This window comes from Pipistrellus kuhlii, unplaced genomic scaffold (genome assembly GCF_014108245.1).
Source record: "Pipistrellus kuhlii isolate mPipKuh1 unplaced genomic scaffold, mPipKuh1.p scaffold_m20_p_34, whole genome shotgun sequence".
Classification (NCBI taxonomy): domain Eukaryota; kingdom Metazoa; phylum Chordata; class Mammalia; order Chiroptera; family Vespertilionidae; genus Pipistrellus; species Pipistrellus kuhlii.
Window position 1 is genome coordinate 3,428,495 of NW_023425534.1, and position 22,151 is coordinate 3,450,645.

General features: G+C 51.2%; 2 protein-coding genes and 2 long non-coding RNA genes across 4 annotated transcripts in view; 2 read left to right on the forward strand and 2 right to left on the reverse strand.

Moving 5' to 3' along the window:
- Positions 1-2,652, reverse strand: part of ENO1 (enolase 1) — a 32,415-nt gene extending 29,763 nt beyond the window's left edge. Inside the window, exon 1 of the mRNA XM_036460934.2 lies at positions 2,645-2,652. The gene's annotated coding sequence lies outside the window, so the exon portion shown is untranslated. The remainder of the gene's footprint in view (positions 1-2,644) is intronic.
- LOC118731995 lies at positions 1-17,918 on the forward strand. The gene is made up of 3 exons (XR_004992018.2): positions 1-196; positions 1,132-1,135; positions 17,888-17,918. It is a non-coding gene; the product is annotated as an uncharacterized LOC118731995 (long non-coding RNA).
- LOC123651081 overlaps positions 14,251-22,151 on the reverse strand; it is an 18,506-nt gene continuing 10,605 nt past the window's right edge. Inside the window, exon 3 of the long non-coding RNA XR_006739560.1 lies at positions 14,251-14,442. This is a non-coding gene — a long non-coding RNA (uncharacterized LOC123651081). The remainder of the gene's footprint in view (positions 14,443-22,151) is intronic.
- The window catches only part of CA6 (carbonic anhydrase 6), an 11,775-nt gene continuing 8,373 nt past the window's right edge, over positions 18,750-22,151 (forward strand). Inside the window, exons 1-2 of the mRNA XM_036460836.2 lie at positions 18,750-18,837; positions 21,553-21,732. Of these exons, the coding sequence (XP_036316729.2) occupies positions 18,759-18,837; positions 21,553-21,732 (259 nt within the window). The 5' untranslated portion in view covers positions 18,750-18,758. The remainder of the gene's footprint in view (positions 18,838-21,552; positions 21,733-22,151) is intronic.

Below are 22,151 nucleotides of genomic sequence, written 5' to 3' on the forward strand. Positions count from 1 at the left end.
GTTCATTAGTCAGGTTCAGCATCTTCTTTTAAGAAGACAGGACACTGACCTTTCGTTGTAGGAAGCATTTCATCCAAAATGGTTAACAGCCCTAGCCTGTTCGGCTCAGTTGGATAGCACATCGGCCTGCGGACTGAAGGGTCCCAGGATTGATTCCGGTCAGGGGCACATGCCCGGGTTGTGGGCTCGATCCCCAGTTCTGGAGGCAGCCAATCAATCCCAATCAATGGTTCTCTCTCATCATGGATGTTTCTTTCTCTCTCTCCCTCTTCCGTCCTCTCTGAAATCAATAAAAACATATTAAAAATGGTTAATATATTTATGATGAATGCTTAGAGGGAAATTCAGCAGCTCCTTCTCAAGTAATGTCAAATCGGCATATTTTACTGCAGAGGGCACCAACTCCCCTCCCCCTCAACATTGTTTTCTCCTCAGTTAGTGACCTGGAAGGCTTGAATAAAAACCACATCAGGGAAAACATTGTTTTGTGAACCCTTTCAGCTTAATTAATTCACTTTGGCTGTCCAAATTCATCCGGTCTGCCAGTGATTTTCAAGCGCAGTGTTATGACAGCGTGCATACCATGACTGGGCACGGATTTCTGTTTGCGGAGCTAAACAAATGCCAACAGAAGATTCTTAGGCAAATGAACTTCCCCCTGAGTGGGTTCTTTGCTCTCATCCATCTGCATTCATTCCCACGGTCTGAGGAGTTAGGTACACATGAATGAAGGGGGATTGGGTCACAGGGGAAACATTCTTCTCTATCCATTTCAGAAGTCTAAAAACCTTTCAGCCCGAGCCAGTTTGGCTCAATGGATAGAGCATTGGCCTGCGGTCTGAAGGGTCCCAGGTTCGATTCCAGTCCAGGGCACATGCCTGGGTTGTGGGCTTGATCCCCAGTAGGGGGTGTACAGGAGGCAGCCAATCAATGATTCTCTCTCATCATTGATGTTTCTATCTCTCTCTCCCTCTCCCTTCCTCTCTGAAATTAAAAAATATTAAAAAATAAAAACTGCCAAAACCGGTTTGGCTCAGTGGATAAGCATCAGCCTGCGACTGAAAGGTCCCAGGTTTGATTACGTACGGTCAAGGGTATGCACCTTGGTTGCGGGCACATCCCCAGTAGGAGGTGTGTAGGAAGTAGCTGATCAATGTTTCTAACTCTCTATCCCTTTCTCTCTCTTCCTCTCTGTAAAAAAATCAATTATATATATATATATATATATATATATATATATATATATATATATATACCTTTCCATTTCTTCTATCATATTTTAAGGAATGTAAACATTTTTCTTCAAAAAGCCAAGCAGAATCACCCTGTGACCTAGCATCGCCATGCCTAAGAAGGAAATGGGGCATTCATACACTAATGTTCATAGCAGCACCATTAATAACCAAATGATGGACACCACCAAATTGCCCATCAACAGACGAATGGATTAACAAAATGGACACACACACACACACACACACACACACTGGAATATTACCCGCCAGAAAAGGAATAAAATACTAATACAATGCTACCACACGGTGAACCTCAGGAAATTGTGCTAAGTGAAAGAAGCCAGACATAAAAGTGGCACATTCTCTGCTTCCGTTCACACTCAGTACCCAGGACAGGTGAGCCGGGGACACAGAAGCACATTGGTGACTGCCAGGGACAGGAGAAGGAAGGAGTAGGGAGTGATTGTGGGGAGTTTATGAAAATGTTTTAGAACTGGATAAAGAGGGTGGTTGCACAACATTGTGAATATAAATGCTACTAAATTGTACTCTTTAGAAAGAGTTAGTTTTGTGTTTTGTGAATTTCACCTTAAGAAAAATTCATCGTTTTTTCTGTACCCTGGGGAATGGGATTTTCTGGATATCCAAACAACGTTTGTGGGCCTCTTCTCCTCTTAAAAGGGATTGTGCAGGCCAGCCTGGACTGTCCTTGACATTCTAGAAGAGAGATACAAATCCATGCCTGTCTCACTGAGGGTCCTTCATATAGACTAGATGTTTGCAATGATACTGTACAGAACTATCGATAAAAGCAGAAAAACTCGTGCACGATATTTTTCTGGCCACTAGATGTCATGCGTGCACAGTCTATGCTTCAGCTCGAAAAACTGCATCCTCCTCAGAGAGGTTTGTCTCTGTAAGCAGGGCACTGAGAAGCAGAGTGCGGGCGATGGAGGATGAGTGAAATGGCAACTCAAAATCTAGCACAAGGCCTATTTGGGGCCCCTGCTCAAGTATTCTGACCAAGAAAGGGGAGTGACCTGGGACCCTGTGGCTTTAGACAGTAAGGGAGCACTCATTTGGCAAACTAAAAGAAGGACGGGTAGATGCTCATGGTCACTGCCTTACTTCCCAACGACGGGTCTTCTCCTTAGAGAGGGGCTTCCTCAGGCTTCGTCCTGACTCCAGCCTGACTGTGGGCTTCCGGCCATGCCCTCTCTGGGCTGCGGTGAGTCCAGGAGGCCTGATGCAAACAGCACCTTCAGTTATTCCTCTGGGCTGTGGGAAGTCACCGGAATGAAAACATCATTAACCTACGCTCACCTGAGTGGATATTTGGGCTGTTTCCAGTCTGGGGCCATAATGAATAGGGCTGTTATGATTATTCCTGCCCAAGCCTTTTGGTGCACAAAGGAGCAGTGGGTGAGCGTTCACATTGTCCTGTGATCCTGGTGACAGCTGGTATGGTCAGCCTTTATGTGGGTGCCACCAGGCTTAGGATGGCTCTGAGTGTACCTCGCTGGGGTTTTAATGTTCATTTATTTTGTCACTAAGGAGTTTAACCTTCTCAGATGTTAATGGGCCACCTGGATATTTTTTTCTTGTGAGTGCCTATCTATGTTAATTATAGGGGTGATATGCAAATTGGCCAGGACACCGTCACAGTAACGACCAATCAGCAGGCTGTGTGCACAGCAGGCACAAGTGGGGGGGACTTGCAGTGTTGGGGATGGGGCGGGGCTGTGGCAGAGAGGCCTCTCCACCCTCCTGTGCCCCTCTCTGCCGTGGCCCCGGCTGGGGGTCTGCAGGCCTCCCCCGGCTCTGGCCTACTTCTTTGGGGCAATCCATCAAGGAGCCCCAGATGGGTGGGCATTGTCTACTTTTTTGGGGCAATTGGTCACGGGGCTCCCACACTGTGACAGGGAACAAGCCAGGCTAGGGGACCCCCGCCCCCTGCTCCAAGTGCACAAATTTTGTGCACCGGGCCACTATTTTATCTATAAGCAGCTGAATGTTTTTCTTAGTAATTTGCAAGAGGTCTTTATATATTCTGGACATGAGTCCTTTGTTGCTTATGTGTGTTGGAAGTATCTTCTTCCACTCTGGGGCTTGGCTCTTCACTTGGAATGGGGTGCCTTCATAAACTAAAGTTTCTAATTTTAATGATGTGCAAGTAACCTTTTTCTTTGTCTTAGTTAAGATATTCTTGCCTAGCTTCCTATTTATTGATGTCTGTCATTCCTCTCTTATTAGAATCATTTGAGGGTATTTGATGTTTACTGATGCCATCCTAAGTGATATAATTCTTTTAAACGTACTTTTTATTTTAGAATAGTTTCACATTTACATAAAAGTTACAAACATACTGCAGAGAGTTTCTGTGGTAGTATAGTTTTTAAAATTAAAAAAAATATTTCATTTTCATAATTGTTGCTGTTATATAGAAATATAATTGTATTTTGTTTATTGTCCTTGTGTATATCAACTTTGTATATGTACTTATTAACTGTAATAATTTATTTGATGATCTTTTTGGATTTTCTGTTTATCCAATTATGTCACCTGTGAACAAGACAGTTTTATTTCTTCCTTCCTAATCCCTAAAACTTTCCCCCTTTATTATACTGGCTTGAACCTCCAGGAAAATGAAAATGTAAATCATGGTATCAACCATCTGTGTCTCTTTCCCAAACTCAAGGAAACTTCCCATAGTTCACCATTAAGTATGATGTTTATGATAGAATTTTTGGTACATAGTTTTTATCAGATTAATAAAAATTTCCACCCTTTTTCTTGGGAATTTTTAAAAAAATCATAATTGGATTTTGATTTTTCTCTTGGGATTTACATTTTCTCAATTGTTTTTCCTGCCTGTGCTAAAGTATCTTTTTCTCCTTTATTTTTGTTACATTAGATTTTAAACATTACACCAACCTTGCATTCCAGGGGTAAACGCAACCTGTGGTGATATATTGTAGTATTCTGTGTATATATCCCTGCTTTGGCGCTTTCTTGTGCTTTCCAAGAAATTCTCAGGAAAAGACATTGTCCAGCATTTCTAGTTCTCTCAGTAAAAGGTTTGGTATAAAATAAGCTAGGCTGCCTTTGCTGAAGTGGGAAAACGTTACCTATTTTTAATTTCGGTGTATTTACGTTTTCCTTTTCACCGTAGATCAATATTGCAGCGTGTGTGTGTGGCCCACCACGCTAAGAATTCTCCATTCTGCCACAGAAGCTCCCTTGCCAGCCTGCCAGGCTGTGCCTCAGTCCCCGCCCTTCCAGGCAGATGGGTCACTCTGGGTCTTTGACCCCCTTTCCTGGTGCTCCTGCCCCTTTTTCAGGTTACTAGGTTGCTGTTCCAGTCCAGCCAGCTGACTGTGATTCTCCATGCGGCCTCGAGGAGCTCGGAAGAGCCTGGCACAGGTTCTCCGGATAGACTCGTGGTGTCCGCCTCATTTCCCTGCAGCCCCTCCACCCATGTGTTCCATGACATGGCGGACCTGCTACTCTCTTTTTAAAATCTAAGTCCAAACTTCAGCAACCCATGCTTTACTTTAGCTTGGTGGTTCCCCGTATCCTTGTGATTGGCTGAATAAGTAATGCATCCCCCAGCCGAAATGGGTTTGGCTCAGTGGATAGAGCGTCAGCCTGTGGACTGAAAGGTCCCAGGTTCTATTCCAGTCGGGGGCATGTACCTTGGTTGCAGGCGCATCCTCAGTAGGGGGTGTGCCAGAGGCAGCTGATCGATGATTCTCTCTCATTCATGTTTCTAACTCTCTATCCCTCTCTCTTCCTCTCTGTAAAATAAATAAATAAATAAATAAACAAATAAAAATATTTTTAATTTTTTTTAAATAATGCATCCCCCTCCTTGGCGCCCCCCGCTCCCCGCTCCCCAATCCACTCCTAATCCCCAGAACCTGTGAACGTCACAAAAGTGACTTGCTCTGATGTAAGTTAAAGTTAAGGATCTGGAGATGGGGAGGTTATTCTGGATTATCTGCGTGGGCCCTAATTGGAGTCACAGGGACCCAGAGGGAGGCAAGAAGATCAATGGATGGGGCAGATGTGCCGATAAGCACGAGACTGGAGTGATTCGAGGAGGCGGCTGTGAGCCAAGGCGTGTAGGCGGCCCCAGGAGTGAAAGGCAAGGGGGACGGGTCCTCCCTCCGAGCCTCCGGAAGCAGCCAGGCCTGCCGCACCTTGACTGGAGCCCAGGGAGACCGGACTGGGTTTCCGCCTTCCACGTCTGCGAGAGAGGAAGTCTGCGCTGTATGAAGCGCGGCGTTTGTGGCGATTTGTCTCAGTGGCGACAGGAAATGAATCCAGTTCTCCGCTTGCACAACCAGGGGAGAGCTGGGACTCAATACACACCAGGAATTGCTTATTGACCAAGGAAGGGTGGAGCCCGAGACACATAACTTGTCCTACAAAAGCAAACCCGGGGTGGAGTCCCTCAGAGGGACATAAGCAGGACTCTGTCTATTCCAAGAGGGAGGTAGCAGGTGCAGCCGGCCGGAGACACAGATGCCACATCCAAATCCAGCGGCAGGTCGTGCAGTGAGTTTGCACAGAGAAGGCGCATGGGGTGTTGATGGCGGTCTGAGCTGTACGTATTTTTAGGTATTGGGTTCTTAGTTTGCTAATAAATAAACTAGTCATAGAGAACTTCCAGCAGGGTATGCGCTGAGTGGTTCTGATGTGGGTCACTGGAAGAGGGGTAGGGGTGATGGAGGCACCTATAAGATTGGGGAACTCACCACCGGGGAGGCTGGGGAGAGAAGGCCTGCGCGTCCCTGGTCTCTGGTGAGCTGCGGCTGGATAACATGACTGAATGTTCCGCAAGTAAGTTATTTGCTATCATTAATTACTTACATGGACAGAACTGAAAGTCAGAAAGGAAGTAAATTTTTTTTTGAGTAGTCAAAAAGACGTGTTTTTTTAATTGATTTAAAAAAATATATATTTTATTGATTTTGTACAGAGAGGAAGGTAGAGAGTTAGAAACATCAATGAGAGAGAGTCATCTATCAGCTGCCTCTTGCACACCCCCTACTGGGGATATGCCCACAACCAAGGTACATGCCCTTGACCAGAATCGAACCCGGGGCCCTTCAGTCCCCAAGCCGACGCTCTATCCATTGAGCCAAACTGGTTTCGGCTAATTGATTTTTTAAATTTAATTACATTTATTGGGGTGACAGTGATTAACAACATTATATAGATTTCCGGTGCAGCATCTGTATTCTGCACTGAACGCTCACCACCAGTGTCTAGTCTCCTCCCTCATCATGTATTTGACTCTTTTTCTCCTCTCCCACTTCCCTTCTCCTCTGATAACTGCTGTGCTATTGACTGTGTCTATGAGTTTGTTTGATGTTTGTTAGCTTGTTGCTTTTTGTTTTATAGCTCACCTATGAGTAAAAATATTTGGTTCTTATCCTTTTCCACCTGACACTTCATTTAGCACGATACTCTCAAGATCCGTCTATGTTGATCAAATGACAATTATTTCATCATTTTTATGGCCGAGTAGCTTTTTACCATATATCACTTTATCCAATCATCCATTGGTTCCTGTGCATAATGCTGCAATGAATATAGGGAAATATATATCTTTACTAATAAATTTTTAAAATAAATTTTTGGTTTGATACCCAGAAGAGGGATTGCTGAGTTATATGGTAGGTAGCTCTATTCTTAATTTAAAAAAATATATTTTATTGATTTTTTTTTTTTACAGAGAGGAAGGGAGAGGGAGAGAGTGTTAGAAACATCGATAAGAGAGAAACATCTATCAGTGCCTCCTGCACACTCCCTACTGGGGATGAGCCCGCAACCAAGGTACATGTCCTTGACTGGAATTGAACCTGGGACCCTTGAGTCTGCAGGCCGATGCTCTATCCACTGAGCCAAACCGGCTAGGGCTATTCTTAATTTTTTGAAGAACATACTTTTTTCCAAAGAGGCTGCACCCATTTACATTGGCTCTACCACTGAGCCAAACCAGTTTTGGCTCTGCTGTAATTTTTCTCTCCCCTCTCCCCCCTTTTCTCCACATCCTCTTCAACCCTTGTCATTTCTTGTCTTCTTTGTAGTTGGCATTCTAACAGGTGTGAGGTGGGATCTCAATTTGGTTTTGATTTGCATTTCCCTAAGGGCTGGTGACGTTGAACACCTTTCCATATGTCTGTTGGCCATCTGTATGTCCTCTTGGGAAAAGTACCAGCTCAGGTCCTCTGCCCATGTTTAATTGGGTTGTTTGTTGTTTTCGTTGGTGTGTTGTATGAATTGTTTATTTATTTTGGATATTGGCCCATCATGGAAGGTATTGTTTGCAAATATCTCCTCCCATTCAGTTGGTTGCCTTTTTGTTTTGCTGATGGTTTCTTGTGCTTTTTAGTTTGATGTAGTCCATTCATTTATTTTTGCTTTTACTTCCCTTGCGTTAGGGGTCAAATTCCCCTAAACGCTCTGAGACAAAGACCCTTAAGTTTAGTGCCTATCTTTTTTTTATATGTATTTGATTATTTCAGGTCTTATTGTCAAGTCTTTAATCCATTTTGAGCTAATTTTTTGTGTGTGGTGTCATCTTTTTTTGCATAACATTCCAATTGTCCTAACACCCTTTATTGAAGAGGCTTTCCTTTCTTCATTATATTTTTTGACTACTTTGTAAAAAATTAGTTGTCCCTATATGTGTGGTTTATTTCTGGGCTCTCAATTCTATGCCATTGGTCTGTCTGTTTTTCTACCAATACTCTTTAAAAAAAAAAATGGTAGATTTGCAGTATGATTTGAAGTCAGGAAGTGTGATTCCTCCTGCTTTGTTCTTTTTTCTCAGGATTGTTTTGGCTATTTGGGGTCCTTTGCAGTTCCATACAAATTTGATGATTTTTTTGGTTGCATTTCTTTGAAAAATGCCATTGGGATTTTGATGGGGGTTGCATTAAATCTGAATAGTTTTTGGTTAATATGGCCATTTTAACTATGCTAATTCTTCCAATCCATGAACATGGCGTATCTTTCCATTTCTTTGTGTCTTTAATTTCTTTTAACAATGTCATATAGTTTCAGTGTACAGACCTTCCACTTTTTTTGCTATATTTATCCCTAGGGATTTTATTCTTTTTGTTGCAGTTGCAAATGGGGATTCTTTTCTTCATTTACTTTTCCATTTTATTGTTAGTATATAGAAACACAACATATTTTTGCACATTGATTTTATATCTTGCTGCTTTTCCATATTTGTTTATTGTGTCTAATAGTCTTCTGGTGCAGCCTTTAGGGTTTTCTATCTATAGAATCATGTTATCTGCAAATAGTGACAGTTTTATTTCTTCATTCCCAATTTGGATGCTTTTTATTTCTTCCTCTTGACGGAGTGCTCTGGCTAGGAATTCCAGAACTATGTTGCATAACAGTTCTTTTTCCTGATCTTAGAGGAAAAATTTACAGTTTTTCAGCATTGAACATAATATTAGCTGTGGGCTTGTCATATATGGTCTTTATTTTTTTTTTTAAATATATATTTTAGTGATTTTTTTTTTTTTTTTTTTTTTTTTTTTTTTTTGTAGAGAGGGATGGAGAGCTAGAAACATGGATGAGAGAGAAACATTGATCAGCTGCCTCCTGCACACCCCCCCACTGGAGATGTGGCCGCAATCAAGGTACATGCCTTAACCGGAATCGAACCTGGGACCTTTCAGTCCGCAGGCCGACGCTCTAGCCACTGAACCAAACCAGTCAGGGCATATATGGCCTTTATTATGTTGAGGTACTTTCCTTCTATATACTCATTTAAAAAAAAATACATGGATGTTGTAACTTGTCAAATGCTTTTTCTGCTTCTGTTGATACAATCACATGGCTTTATCTTTTATTTTGTTAATGTGGTATATCACATTAATTTGCATATGTTGAACCACCCTGGTGTCCCTGGAGTGAACCCCAGTTGGTGATGATGCATTATCTTTTGAATATATTGCTGTATTCAACTTGCTAGTATTTTGTTGAGGGTTTTTGCATCTATCTTCATCAGAGATATAGGCCTGTGATTTTCTTTTTTGTGTGTTGTCCTTGCCTGGTTATGGTATTGGGGTAACGCTGGCCTTGTAAAATGAGTTAGGAAGTATTCCCTCTTCTTGAATTTTTTGGAAGAGCTTGTGGAGGATAGGTCTTACACATTCTTTGAATGTTTGGTAGAACTCATTAGTGAAGCCATCTGCTCCTGGACTTTTACTGGTTGGGAAGTTTTTGATGACTATTTTAATTTCCTTATTGCTGATCATTTTAGGTTTTCCAGTTCTTCATGGTTCAGTCTAGAAAGATGGTATATTTCCAAGAATTTGTTCTGTCTTCCAGGCTATCAAATTTGGTGAAGGTAGGCCTTCATAGTATTCCTGTATAGTCTTTTGGTGTCCACTGTAACTTCTCTTTCATTTCTGATAATATTTTAGTCTTTTTTTTTCTTTCCTAGACAGAGGTTTGTTAATCTTACTTATTTTTTCAAAGAACCAGCTCTTTGTTTCATTAACTTTTTCTAGTCTTTTTGTTCTCTATTTCATTTAATTGTGCTGTAATTTTTGTTGTTGTTAATCTTCACCCAAGTATATTTTTCCATTGATTTTTAGAAAGAGTGGAGGAGAGAGGGAAAGACAGAGAAACATCAGTGTGTGAGAAACACATTGATTGGTTGCCTCTTACATGAGCCCTGACCAGGGCCTGGGCTGGGGAGGAGCCCGCAACCAAGGTACATGCTATTGACTAGAATCGAACCCAGGACTCTGGTCCACAGGCCGACACCCTGTCCACTTAGCCAAACCGGATAGGGCTCTGCTGTAATTTAAAAATATATTTTATTGATTTTTTACAGAGAGGAGGAGAGAGGGATAGAGAGCTAGAAACATCCATGAGAGAGAGTCATCGATCAGCTGCCTCTTGCACACCCCCTACTGGGGATGTGCCCGCAACCAAGGTACATGCCCTTGATCGGAATCGAACCTGGGACCCTTCAGTTCGCAGACCAACGCTCTACCACTGAGCCAAACCGGTTTTGGCTCTGCTGTAATTTTAATTTCCCTTTTTTCTTCTTACTTTGGTCTTTATTTGTTCTTTTTCTATTCAATATTATAGTTCTCTAAGGTGAAATGTTAGATTGTTTATTTGGGATTTTTCTCTCCCCTCTCCCCCCTAGTGCATTACAATAGATTTACTTTAAAAATATATCCCATAGCATGGAACAGAATGCCAATCTCAAAGGGAAGGAGGGAGAGGGAAGGTGGGAGAGGGAACCAAAGACCTTGTATGCATACATGCATAGCTCATGGATGCAGACAGTAGAGTAGTGAGGGCCCAGGGTAGGGGGCAGGAGTGGGCTGGAGGGGGTTGATGGGGGATAAAAGGGGACATATGTAATACTTTCAACACTAAAGATTTAAAAAATAAAAATAAAAATCCTTCTAAACAGAAAAAAATATACATATATTCTTTTATAAAAGTTTCATAGAACATTGGCACGTTAACATGTGACAGGCTCTCAAAGCATGTCACCAATTCTGTGAAAGCAAGAATGCTTCTAATTGTTGTCAACATCACAACTACAAGTCCCCATCTGAGTTTTAAACATATACAAGTTTATTTTTTTAAATTAAATCTTTATTGTTCATATTATTACAAATGTTCCTCTTCCCCCTCCCCCCCCTTCCATTGCTCTCCTCCACCAGGTTCCCACCCCACCCTCTGCCCTTTCCCCACCCCCCATTGTCCTCATCCATAGGTGCACAGTTTATGTTCAGTCTCTTCCCACATCCCCCTCTCCCCTTTTCCCCAAGAATCATCAGTTCACTCCCCTTCCATACCTCTGATTCTATTATATTCAACAGTTAATATTGTTCATCAGTTTTGTTTTGTTTTAATTTCCTTGGTTTTTAGATTCACTTGTTGATAGTTACATATTTGTTGTTCATAATTTTTATCTTTATTTTCTTTCTCTTCCTAAAGAACCCCCTTCAGCAATTCATATAATTCTGGTTTATTGGTGATGAACTCCTTTAGCTTTTTTTTTATTAGTGAAGCTCTTTATCTGGCCTTTGATTCTGAGTGATAGCTTTGCTGGGTAGATTATTTTTGGCTGTAGGTTCTTACTATTCATCACCTTGAATATTTCTTGCCATTTCCGTCTGGCCTGCATGGTTTCTGTTGAGAAATCAGCTGACAATCGTATAGGTGCTCCTTTATAGGTAACTACCTGCTTTTCTCTTGCTGCTTTTAATATTCTCTTTTTGTCTTTTGCTCTTGGAATTTTAATTATGATTTGTCTTGGTGTGGTCTTCTTTGGATTCCTTTTGTTTGGAGTTCTGTGCACTTCCTGGACTTGTAAGTCTAATTCTTTCACCAAGTGGGGAAAGTTTTCTGTCACTATTTCTTTCAGTATGTTTTTGGTATCTTGCTCTCTCTCATCTTCTGGGACCCCCATAATTCTGATGTTTGTTCACTTGAAGTTGTCCCAGAGGTTTCTTAAATTATCTTCAATTTTCTGGATTCTCTTGCCTTCTTGCTTCTGCGGAGGACTGTCTTCTGGCTCTTTATGTTCCAAATCTTTGACTTGATTCTTGCGATCTTCCATTTTGTTTTTAGGACTCTGTATAATATTTTTTTATTTCAGACAATGTATTTTTTATTTCTTGTTGATCCCTTATTATTTCTTGTTGATTCTTTATTAATTCTAGTTGATCCCTTTTCATATCCTCATAGGTCTTATCGACCTTTCTAGGAAATTCTTGAAAAACCTTATAAGCGTAGATTTGAACTCTATATCCAGTTGTTTTTTGTCCTCCATTTCTTTCATTTGTGATCTATTTTTTTTGTCTCGGCATTTTCGCAGCTTCCCTGATGGGGCGCAGTTTCAGGGTGGAGCCTACAGCCTTGGCTTCCCTCAGCCTCGCCCTATGTGGCTCCTGAGTCTCAATATTCCCCAGGGTCCTTCAGTACTCGTTGCAAGCACCTCTGAGAGAAAGGTGCCCTCGATTTTCGCCTGCTACCAAACAGTCTAGGCTCTCCCCCAATGAGCCCGGAACTGGGGTTCAGTTCAGTTGGAAGTGGGGCTGGAGGTGGCGCTGAGAGCAGTGTGGAGCTTTTGTCTCCTTCCCACCAGGGCAATCCCGTGGCACAGCCAACCATCCCTTCTCTGCGCACAATGTGCGTGCCTCCGGGACCTCCTTTCCCAGCTCCCCCGGGGTTCCGTCTTACAGCCCAGCTCCCTCTGTTTGAGCCTGGGTCCCCGGAGTCTGGCCTAGAACTGGGGTTCAGAGCAGTTGGAACTGGGGCCCAGCACAGTCCGGAGCCTTTGTCTCCTTCCAGCCAGGGCAATCCAGCGGCACAGTCAACAGTCTGTCCTCTGTGCGCAATGTGTGCGCCTCCGGGGGCTCTGCCTTTCGCCGCTCCCCTGGGATTCCGCCTCACAGCCCAAGCTTCCTCTGTTTGAGCCTGGGTCCCCAGGGTCTGGCCTAAAACTGGGGTTCAGTGCTGTCGGGTCTGGGGTTCAGCACAGAAGGAGCTTTTATCTCCTTCCCGCTAGGGGACACCAGCCAGGCACTCAGCCTCCCTCCTCTCTGGCTCCGTCCTCTCCGCGCGCCGCGTGTCTCCGTACCTTAGGCTTTTACAGCTCCTCCGCGCTTCCTTCTGGTTTTCTCCTTGCTTCTCGTTGTAGAATTTCCAGTCAGTCGACTTTCCTGTAGTTCTGGGTAATGTCCATTTTATATTTTAGTTGTATTTTATTGAAATTGTTGTGTGCGGCTGCGGTTAGGTGTTTATCTGTGCAGCCATCTTGGATTCTCTTCTCTAAATAACATACACAAGTTTTAAAATAAAAAGTGAATGCAACAGTAGAACGTTCCTGTAGCAATGCTTATTAGTTAATTAACATTAGTTAATTTGTTAGATGTAGATGGTTAATAATCATTTACAATATCAACTTATCTGCCAAAAAAATCCGCAGAAAAACAAAAGACCTTTCAGTAAGTTTCATAATCCAAAATTGCTTGCTATTTGCTGACTTCTCCTTTTTCTTCTTTGTTGGCTCTCCTGATTCTACTCTGTGCTCTGTATTTTTTTTCTAGAGGCCTGGTGCATGAAATTTGTGAAGTGGGTTTCCCTCAGCCCAGCCTGTGCTCTCTCCAGTCCGAACCCCTTGGGGGATGTCTGACTGCCTGTTTAGTCCTGACCCGGTGGATCTGTTTAGGCCCGGTCCCTAAACCGGCAGTCGGACATCCCTCTCACAATCCTGGACTGCTGGCTCCTAGTCACTCACCTGCCTGCCCCTAACTATCTCCCCCCTACCCTCCCACCAGCCTGGTCACCCCTAAGAGTTCTCCCACCCCCTCGGTGGCCTGGTTGCCTCTCACTGCCCCCCTGCTGGCCTGATTGCTCCCAATGTCCTCCTGCCTGTTAGACCAGCCACGCCACAGCCAGCTGGAGGGCGGGTTTGCTCTGGGGTGTGGTCTCTCTCCAGAGGGGAGAGGGTCTGACTTCCAGGTTTTGGATTCCGTGGGAGGCTCCTTGGCCACGTGCCTTCCCAGGCTGCCTGTTTGCCGAGCGGTTTGTAGAGAAAGGAGGGTGGTCCCTGCCTGGCCCCCATCGGTTTCCTCGCAATGGGTGAGGGGGGAGGCTGGGGGAGGAGGGTTCTCGCATCCGCCACTTGGTTCCACCGGGGCTAGCCGGAACGTGTACTGGCCACTCAGGCCAGAAGGCTGCTACTGCCCCTTTGTGACCCCTGAGGAGGGCAATCACCCAGCACCCCGACCTGCCCCTCTGCCCCATCACCCCCTGTGGCCCCGCCGTGACGTGTGTGGCCGTCCAGGCTGCTGCTGCCGCGGCCCCGGGGCTGCTGGTTGCTGAGTGGGTGCTGCCCTCTCACCTGCAAACTCCTGTGCTGGGCGTCTGCCAGGCTGGGCTGTGTCTGTCTGTCCTCCCTCCCCCGCTCCCGCCCTGCTCCGGCGCAGACACCCACCTCCAGGTGTCCCGGGCGCTGATGTCTCAGCCAGGCTGTGTCGCAGGGAATTCTTTGTGGGATTGAAGTTGTGCAACTTGTAACTCCTCGGGGAGAGGCTGTGCTTCGTGTGCCGCCCGGGCGTGGTGTCAGACCAGCCTCGGGCCCTCCGTGTCCCCTCCTGTGCCTGCCGCTCTAAGGAGGATAGTCATCTGGTGTCTGGACAAACAGATAAAAATGCAGCAAATAAGAAGCCAAGAGGGGAAGAGAGGCAGAGACGACCCTCAGAGGCAGCATCTGGCAGCTGGCATTGCAATGCTGACTGTCACAAAGGAGCTCAGCACATGGGCCCCTCCAGGTGCCCCGCTGCCCAGCCCTGCCCGGGTCTCTCAGCCTGCTTCCCCCCGCCCCCCTGGCCCCCGGCCCAGCTGCAGGGCTGACTCCTGCCAGGCCGGGGTCGTGGACCTGCGCCTGCACCGAGTCCCGTTTCTGTTCCGGTTGGCCGTGGAGGTCAATAGTTTGCCCTCCATGGAGTGTAGGTGTACGTTGCCAAAGTAGCTAAGCTAGCTGACTGCCCGCCCCCCATGTCAGATATCCTATTAATAAAAGGCTAATATGCAAATCGGCCAAACGGAGGAACAACTGGTTGCTATGACACACACTGACCACCAGGGGAGCAGACGCTCAACACAGGAGCTGTCCGCTGGTGGTCAGTGTGCTCCCACAGGGGAAGCGTGGCTCTGCTGGACGCCCTGAGCCAGGCTCACGGTGGGCGAGCACAGCGGCGGGCGGTGGCAGGCGCCTCTCCCACCTGCGCAGCGGCACTAAGGGTGTCCCCCTGCCAGCTTAGGCCGGCTCCCCGCCGTGCGGAGGGACCGACCACCCGGAGTGCACAGGTTCTGTGCTCCGGGCCTCGTGTAGGAAATAAAAGACAGGGAGCTAGGGTTCCTTTCGTGAGGGGAGGGCAGCCATATACAGTTGTAGGCCCTGTGGGCATCCAGATATTACAAGGCAGGATAATAATTGTCCTACGGATGGGGCCTCCGTCGTTACGTTGAATTACGTTTATCTTTTTGAGAAAAGCGGGGAAGAGTGTGATGTGTTTTGGAAGTTCTGATCCCAGATGGACCAGACACCTTGCTGCTCAGGGAGCACCGAGCCATAGCCGCTACGGAACCGTCCAGAATGGCTTGTCTTTATGGTTCCAGAGCGGCAGCTCAGAGGGAGATAGTACAAGGTCCTGTCTGTGTTCCTTACGGCCCAAATGGACACCTTCCTCTGGAGCCAGGTCCTCTCCCAGGCCAGGCCTGCGCCAGCCTGAGCCTCGGCTCGCCTGGGTGCTGGGGCCTCCCTGTGCACCCGGTGTCCGCTCCCTGTGCACCCGGTGTCCCCTCCCTGTGCACCCGGTGTCCGCTCCCTGTGCACCCGGCCTGTCCCCTCCTCCCTGTGCACCCGGTGTCCCCTCCCTGTGCACCCGGCCTGTCCCCTCCTCCCTGTGCACCCAGCTGGTCCCCTCCCTGTGCACCCGGTGTCCCCTCCCTGTGCACCTGGCAGGTCCCCTCCCTGTCCCGGGTGCTTCCCTGTTTGTCTTGGCAGACAGCACCTCCCACTCCCCTGGGCCACCGCATCCCCCTCTCCCTTCTCCGGGCCTCGGCGGCCTGCGTCATGGCACCATGGCGGCACCGGGGAGGAACAATGGCTCCTTTCTGGTGCTGACACCATGTTGTGGTGAAAATGCCAGGCCTGTCAGCTCATCTCCCAGACAGGCTCAGGCTGAGACAGCCTTGAAGCGCTGGACGCGGTTGGATGGAAACAGCAGCCAGTCAGAGTCCAATGTGACTCGGAAACCACAGACCATTCCCCCCCCCCCCCCCCCCCAAACCAGCACCGCGCTTCACGATCACAAGGAAACCCAGCGAATGGAAAATTTTAGGGTCAAAGAGGACAGGGAGTTAGAAAGAAGGCAACAAGCGTGACGCTGCCCGCCTGTGGCTCACGGCGATGGCGTACGTGTCCCAGGAGACAGGGGGTGGGGGGGACCCTACGGAGGGGACCCTCTTTCCTGGCCACGTTCCCTCATTCACGACGGGCCTGGCTGGGCCGATGGCGTAATGGACTTAGTGACCCCCCTTAGCCGGGTCACCGCCCCTCAGGCTCCCCCCAGGGACCGGAGGCCCCAGAGCAGCCCCAGGCCTGATGGACGAGGAGTTGCCATGGGCTCCACCGGGGCTGCTGCGACCACAGACTCAGAGGAGCTGTGAGGACTTGGGGGGCAGTGAAGGCACCGGGGCTCCCCGGGCTTCCCAGGGCGTGACCCCGGGCAGCGGCCTCCGTGGGGACCGGGGCAGGAGCCCGGGCAATGGGACCCGCCCTCTCCCCGCGCGGCCTGCAGGGGCGCTCCTGAGCCCTCCTGTCTCCGAGCTGCTGCTCCCGCTCCTCTCCCCCCGCGGCCCCGCCTGTCCCCCGCTTTGGGCAGCACCCCGACCCTGTTCTGCACTAGCTCCGTGGTCTGCAAACCGCGGCTCGCGATCCACATGCGGCTCTTTGGCCCCTTGAGTGTGGCTCTTCCACAAAATACCACGGCCTGGGCGAGTCTAGTTTGAAGAAGTGGCGTTAGAAGTTTAAAAAATTCGGCTCTCCGAAGGAATTTCAGTGGTTGTGCTGCTGTTGTTTGGCTCTGCTGACGCGTGAGTTTGCCGACCACTGCACTCGCCGCCTCTGAGCTCCCGTCCCTCCGGCCACCCTCCGCCTCGGAGCACCCAGACCTCCCGCCCCCTCCACGCCGGGACCCAGCCGCCCAGCTCTCCTGTCCGACCCCAGGAAAACCCCGCTGGCTCCATGTGCTTTCCCGCTGCCTGGAGGCCGGGCCGGCCTGGCTGTCCCCAGCAGAGCGGGATCCCGCGGGAGCTGCGGGGTCTGCGAGGCGGCCCTGGGGCCGGGCCGGGCCCAGCGGGTTCTGTAAGGTGCAGAGCGGGGTTCTCCCCGGCAAACGGGGAGAGAGCTCCGTGGCTGAAGGACTCCTTCGCTGTGGCCTCTAGTCCCCCCACCCCCGCTAACAGGCTGGGAGCCGATGACCCTCACACCCTCTCTCCACGGGGTGAGGGTCCGAGTAGGTAAAAGTGCCATTTGCCCCGTCCCGGCTGCTGCTCTGGGAACACACAGTTCGCTGTTAACCCCCAGGAGGCGGTGCGTCCCCGAACCCCGGACACGCAGGCCCGGGTGGGGGCCGAGGGACCCACCACCGTCCCACGGCCGCCGAGCGGCGGGATCTGTGCTCCGTGTGTCTGGCGTCAGAGTCCCTGCCCTTCCCATGCCCTTCACCAGCTGAATCCACGTGCCATTGGCCCTGGGCACCCCTGGGCCGGGGCTGGGGTGCGGGGGGAGTTGGCAGTGAGATGTCGAGGCTGGGGCCCAGCTCCTGGCTCTGGAACAGGGGTCCATTGTGTGGGCCAGGGCTCCAGCACCAGCAGCCGCGCTGCCCTTGGCCTGTGCCCTCTCTGAAGGGCAGGCGAAGAGCGGCCATCAGCCGGCGTCCATCAGAAGGCTCTCGGTGAGCCGAAACCGGTTTGGCTCAATGGATAGAGCGTCGGCCTGCAGACTGAAAGGTCCCGGGTTCGATTCCGGTCAAGGGCATGTACCTTGGTTGTGGGCACATCCCCAGTAGGGGGTGTGCAAGAGGCAGCTGATCGATGATTCTCTCTCATCGATGTTTCTCTCTATCACTCTCTCTTCCTCTCTGTTAAAAATCAATAAAATATATTTAAGAAAAAAGAAAAAAGAAAAAAAGAAAAATAAAAATAAAGGAAGGCTCTCGTCGGCTCAGTTCAGGGGGCAGGAGGTCAGGCCAGGCACCGCTCTGACGCTCGGCCAGGCTCGGCTCTGCCGCGTCCGCTGCTTTGGGGTGATGGAGCTCGCCCCAGTGGCTGGAACAGATGCATTTTGTGGGGACACATGCGTCCCAGCAGCTTGGTGGCCTGGGGGCGCGCCCAGGGCCCTGCATCCAGAGGGAGGCGCAGACACACACGCCGGCCTCCCCGCCGGCTCCGTCCCGGCCCCCGTGTGGGCAGGTCGTGCCCGGAGGTGCCGGCTGAGGCAGCCGCAGGCAGCGGCGGTGGCCGGGACAGTTGCCGAGACCCAGGAAATGCCAGGCGGGACCTGGCAAGGGAGTGCAGGCCCCGGCAATGCCCCTGCCAGGCCCCTGGCCGGGCCCCAGCGTGCTGGCCGGGAGCGAGGGGCCGGAAGCAGCTCGTTCCTGCCCTCCGGGGTGTCCCGTCCACAAAGGCCGCCCTGTGTGGCCTTGACGTGAGTTCTCCCGAGTCAGGACACGGGGCGGCCAACCCGATAGGCTACCTGGCCACGGCGGTGCCACGGGCCGGCACCCCGCCCGCCACGTGAGCCAGGGGGCCCGGTGGGAGGCGCTCTTCCTGGGAGCGGGGCGGGACGGCCAGCCGGACGTGGTCCCTGTGCCTACAGCTGGGCCCGCAGCCTTTAAAAGGAGGGCGCCCCGAGCCGGCCCCGGATCCGCACCTGCAGCCATGAGGCCTCTGGTCGTCCTGCCATACCTGTCCCTGCTGCTCCTGGGAGCCCTGGCCGCGCACGACTGGACGTACACAAGTGAGACCCCCCTCCCCCCGGGCTGCGGGCCCCGGGGCCCCGGGGAGAGCTCCCCGCATGCGATGGGGTGTGCCCTCCGCTGCCGGCTGCGGGGTGCGGGGTGCGGGGTGCGGGGTGTGTGGGTGAGGAGCACGCACCGACTGCAGCCGCGATGCGGGAAAGGGATGCTCGCCCCTCACAGGCCCCGGCCCCCCGCCGCTCCTGGGCGCTGACCGTTCCTGCGCCCGGGCTGGCCGGCCCCCGCCCTGTCTGTCTGCAAAGCCCTTTGCGCTCCTGGCCTGTGGGTGGGAATAAAGTTGTCACAAAGGGCTGCCCGCTGGCCTGGGGGTGGGGGTGGGGGTGCAGCTCAGTGGGTTGGAGCATCGTCTCGCACTCCAAAGGCTAGGGGTTTGATGGCTAGTAGGGCTCACACCTAGGTTGCGGGTTCGATCCCCAGTTGGGATATGTATGGAAGGCGACCAATAGCTGTTTCTCTCTTACATCAGTGTTCCTCCCTCCTCCCTCCTCCCTCCCTTTCTCACTCCCTCTCTCTTCCTCCCTCCCTCCTCCCTCCCTCCCTCTTTAAAACTAATAAAAACTCATCCTCTGGTGAGGATTCACAAACAAAACAAAAACAGAAACCAGGGGCTGCTGCAGCCTGCAGGGCCCGGGGGCGTTCTCAGCTGTCTCAGGAGACAGACCGCCCCAGACCGTCCGGACGCCGAGGACCGGCCCCCGCCCCCGCCTTTGGGGGCCCCCAGCTGCCCCCCTCGGCTGCCAGGACCTGCTGACACGAATCTACACTTCACTGAACCCCGACTTTTACCTGTGAAATCAAAGCCCCTGGCGTTTAGCCCTGTGGCGCCGAGGACAGGAGACCACGTCTGTGGGGCGTGGACACGAAACAGCCCTGCCCCGTGGCAGGGCCCAGAGTGCCTGCCTCCCCGCCCTCATCTTCTCTGAGCTGCCCTGCGGCTCAGGCCCCGCAGGACATGAGCGGCCACTGGCCGACACAGCGCCAGGAGCAGATTCGGCGTGCACCCGGCACGGCCGCCCCCCCCCGCCCCCGACATGGGGAAGCACCCATTCTGGGGACCTCTGTCCCGTAGGCCAAGGGCAGAGGGACTAGGACACTGCAGGGAGACCCGGGGTGGACACTGGCCAGCCCTGGCTGCTGCTGGGTGCTGGGTGCTGGGTGCTGGGTGTGGGCCGAGGAGCCACGAGGCCATGGCCTGCTGGGAGGGCGAGGAAGAGAGGGAATGCCAACAGCCTGGCCGCAGGGCCTGTGGGCCTCGGACAGCCTCCCGGGGCCCGGAGAGCTGGGCAGCCACTGCGAGGCCTGCGGGAATCCTGAGGCCTCCCGCCCCCGTGTGGCAGGGCCTTCGAGCTGTGCTCCCGCCTCCCGGAGAGAACTGTGTGAACCTGGTCTGCACGTCCCACAGAGAAGCACAGGATGACTATTGCAAAGCCAGGAAGCTGCTCACAGCCCGGTCCAAATCCTCCTTACCCAGCTGTGCCCTCCCCCCTGCGGGGGGGCGGAGCTGGACCCACAGCCATGGGCTGAGGCCAGGACCCACACCCACAGCTGTCCTGAGGCCATCACTCTCCCCACTGTGGCTGTGAGAGAGAATTTTCCTTACTTTGAGACACACACACACACACACACACACACACACAGTGTACTGATTTCAGAGAGGAAGGGAGAGGGAGAGAGAGAAACATCAATGATGAGAGAGAATCATGGATCGGCTGCCTCCTGCACGCCCCACACTGGGGATGGAGCCCACAACCCGGGCCTGTGCCCTGACCGGGAATCGAACTCTGACCTCCTGGTTCATAGGTCGCCGCTCAGCCCCTGAGCCACCGGCCGGGCTGCTCTGATAAGTGTTAACCAACCATTTGCTCATCTCTGGACCTGGTGCTTCCCTTCTTGCCCGGCACCTGCCCTCAGGCACTGGAACCGGGGGAAGGACGGGCAGGAAGCAGGCGGAGGCCCTGGCGGTGGTGGGGCCGAGTCACCGTCAGAGGCGGGGCTGCGCAGGACCCTGGGCGTCCGGGGAAACGAGGAAAATCCACGCTCTCCGTTGGCACAGGCCCTGGGCCCGGCGATGCCCTCACTCAGTGGATAGCGGCCCCCTCAGAGGGAAAACGGAGGCTGTGTAGTCACCACTGTTTTCAAAACACCAGGCGGTGCCCTAACCGGTTTGGCTCAGTGGATAGAGCATCGGCCTGCGGACTGGAGGGACCCACGTTTGATTCTGTCTGGGTTGTGGGCTCGATCCCCAGTGGGGGTCATGCAGGAGGCAGCTGACTGATGCTTCTGTCTCATCAATGTTTCTAGCTCTCTATCCTTCTCCCTTCCTCTCTGTTAAAAAACATATTAAATACACATACACACGCGCGCATGCATGCACACGCACATACCACACACACATGCACATGCGCACACACACTCACACACACACATGCACACACCATGTCTTGTCTGCAGGGCAGGCACTGCCACAGGGAAGCCCAGACACGGGGCCCCTGGAGTGGATTCAGATGCTCCCCCACCCCCTTCTGAGGCCCCACATCTGCTTTCTGGAGGGCAGCCTGGCCTTGACCCTGGCATCCTGCCGGCCACTGGGGGCCCCGGCTGGGCAGGCCCTGCTGAGAGCGGCAGGCTCTGACCTCGGCCCCAGGTGGGGTGCCCCGGGAGGGCCCTGACCTGTGCTCCCCTCTGCTCTCCCCCAGAGGGGCCGGGGGATGAGACACACTGGCACGAGGCGTACCCCACCTGCGGGGGGGACCGGCAGTCGCCCATCGACGTGCAGAGGAGGAAGGTGCAGTACAACCCCGCGCTGGGGGCACTGAACCTGACCGGCTACAGCTCACAGAACGGCTCCTTCTCCATGATCAACAATGGCCACACCGGTAAGGGGAGGGGCTGCTGCCGGGCGGCCGTGGGCTCACAGACCTGGGCGGTCACGGGCACACAGACCCCTGCGACCGCTGACCTGGAGCACAGCCTGAGGGTGGCCGGCGTCAGGCCCCGAAACGAAACGAGGAGGCTCTTCCGAAGGAGAGCGCCTCTCCCTCAGCCCATTACCCCGCTCACTCAGGCCCAACCGGAGGCAAACAGGTGACAGCAAACAGGTGACAGCAAACCAGGTGTCAGCAAACCCAGGTGACAGACAAACCAGGTGACAGCAAACAGGTGACAGCAAACCAGGTGTCAGCAAACCCAGGTGACAGCAAACAGGTGACAGCAAACAGGTGACAGCAAACCAGGTGTCAGCAAACCAGGTGACAGCAAACCCAGGTGACAGCAAACCCAGGTGACAGCAAACAGG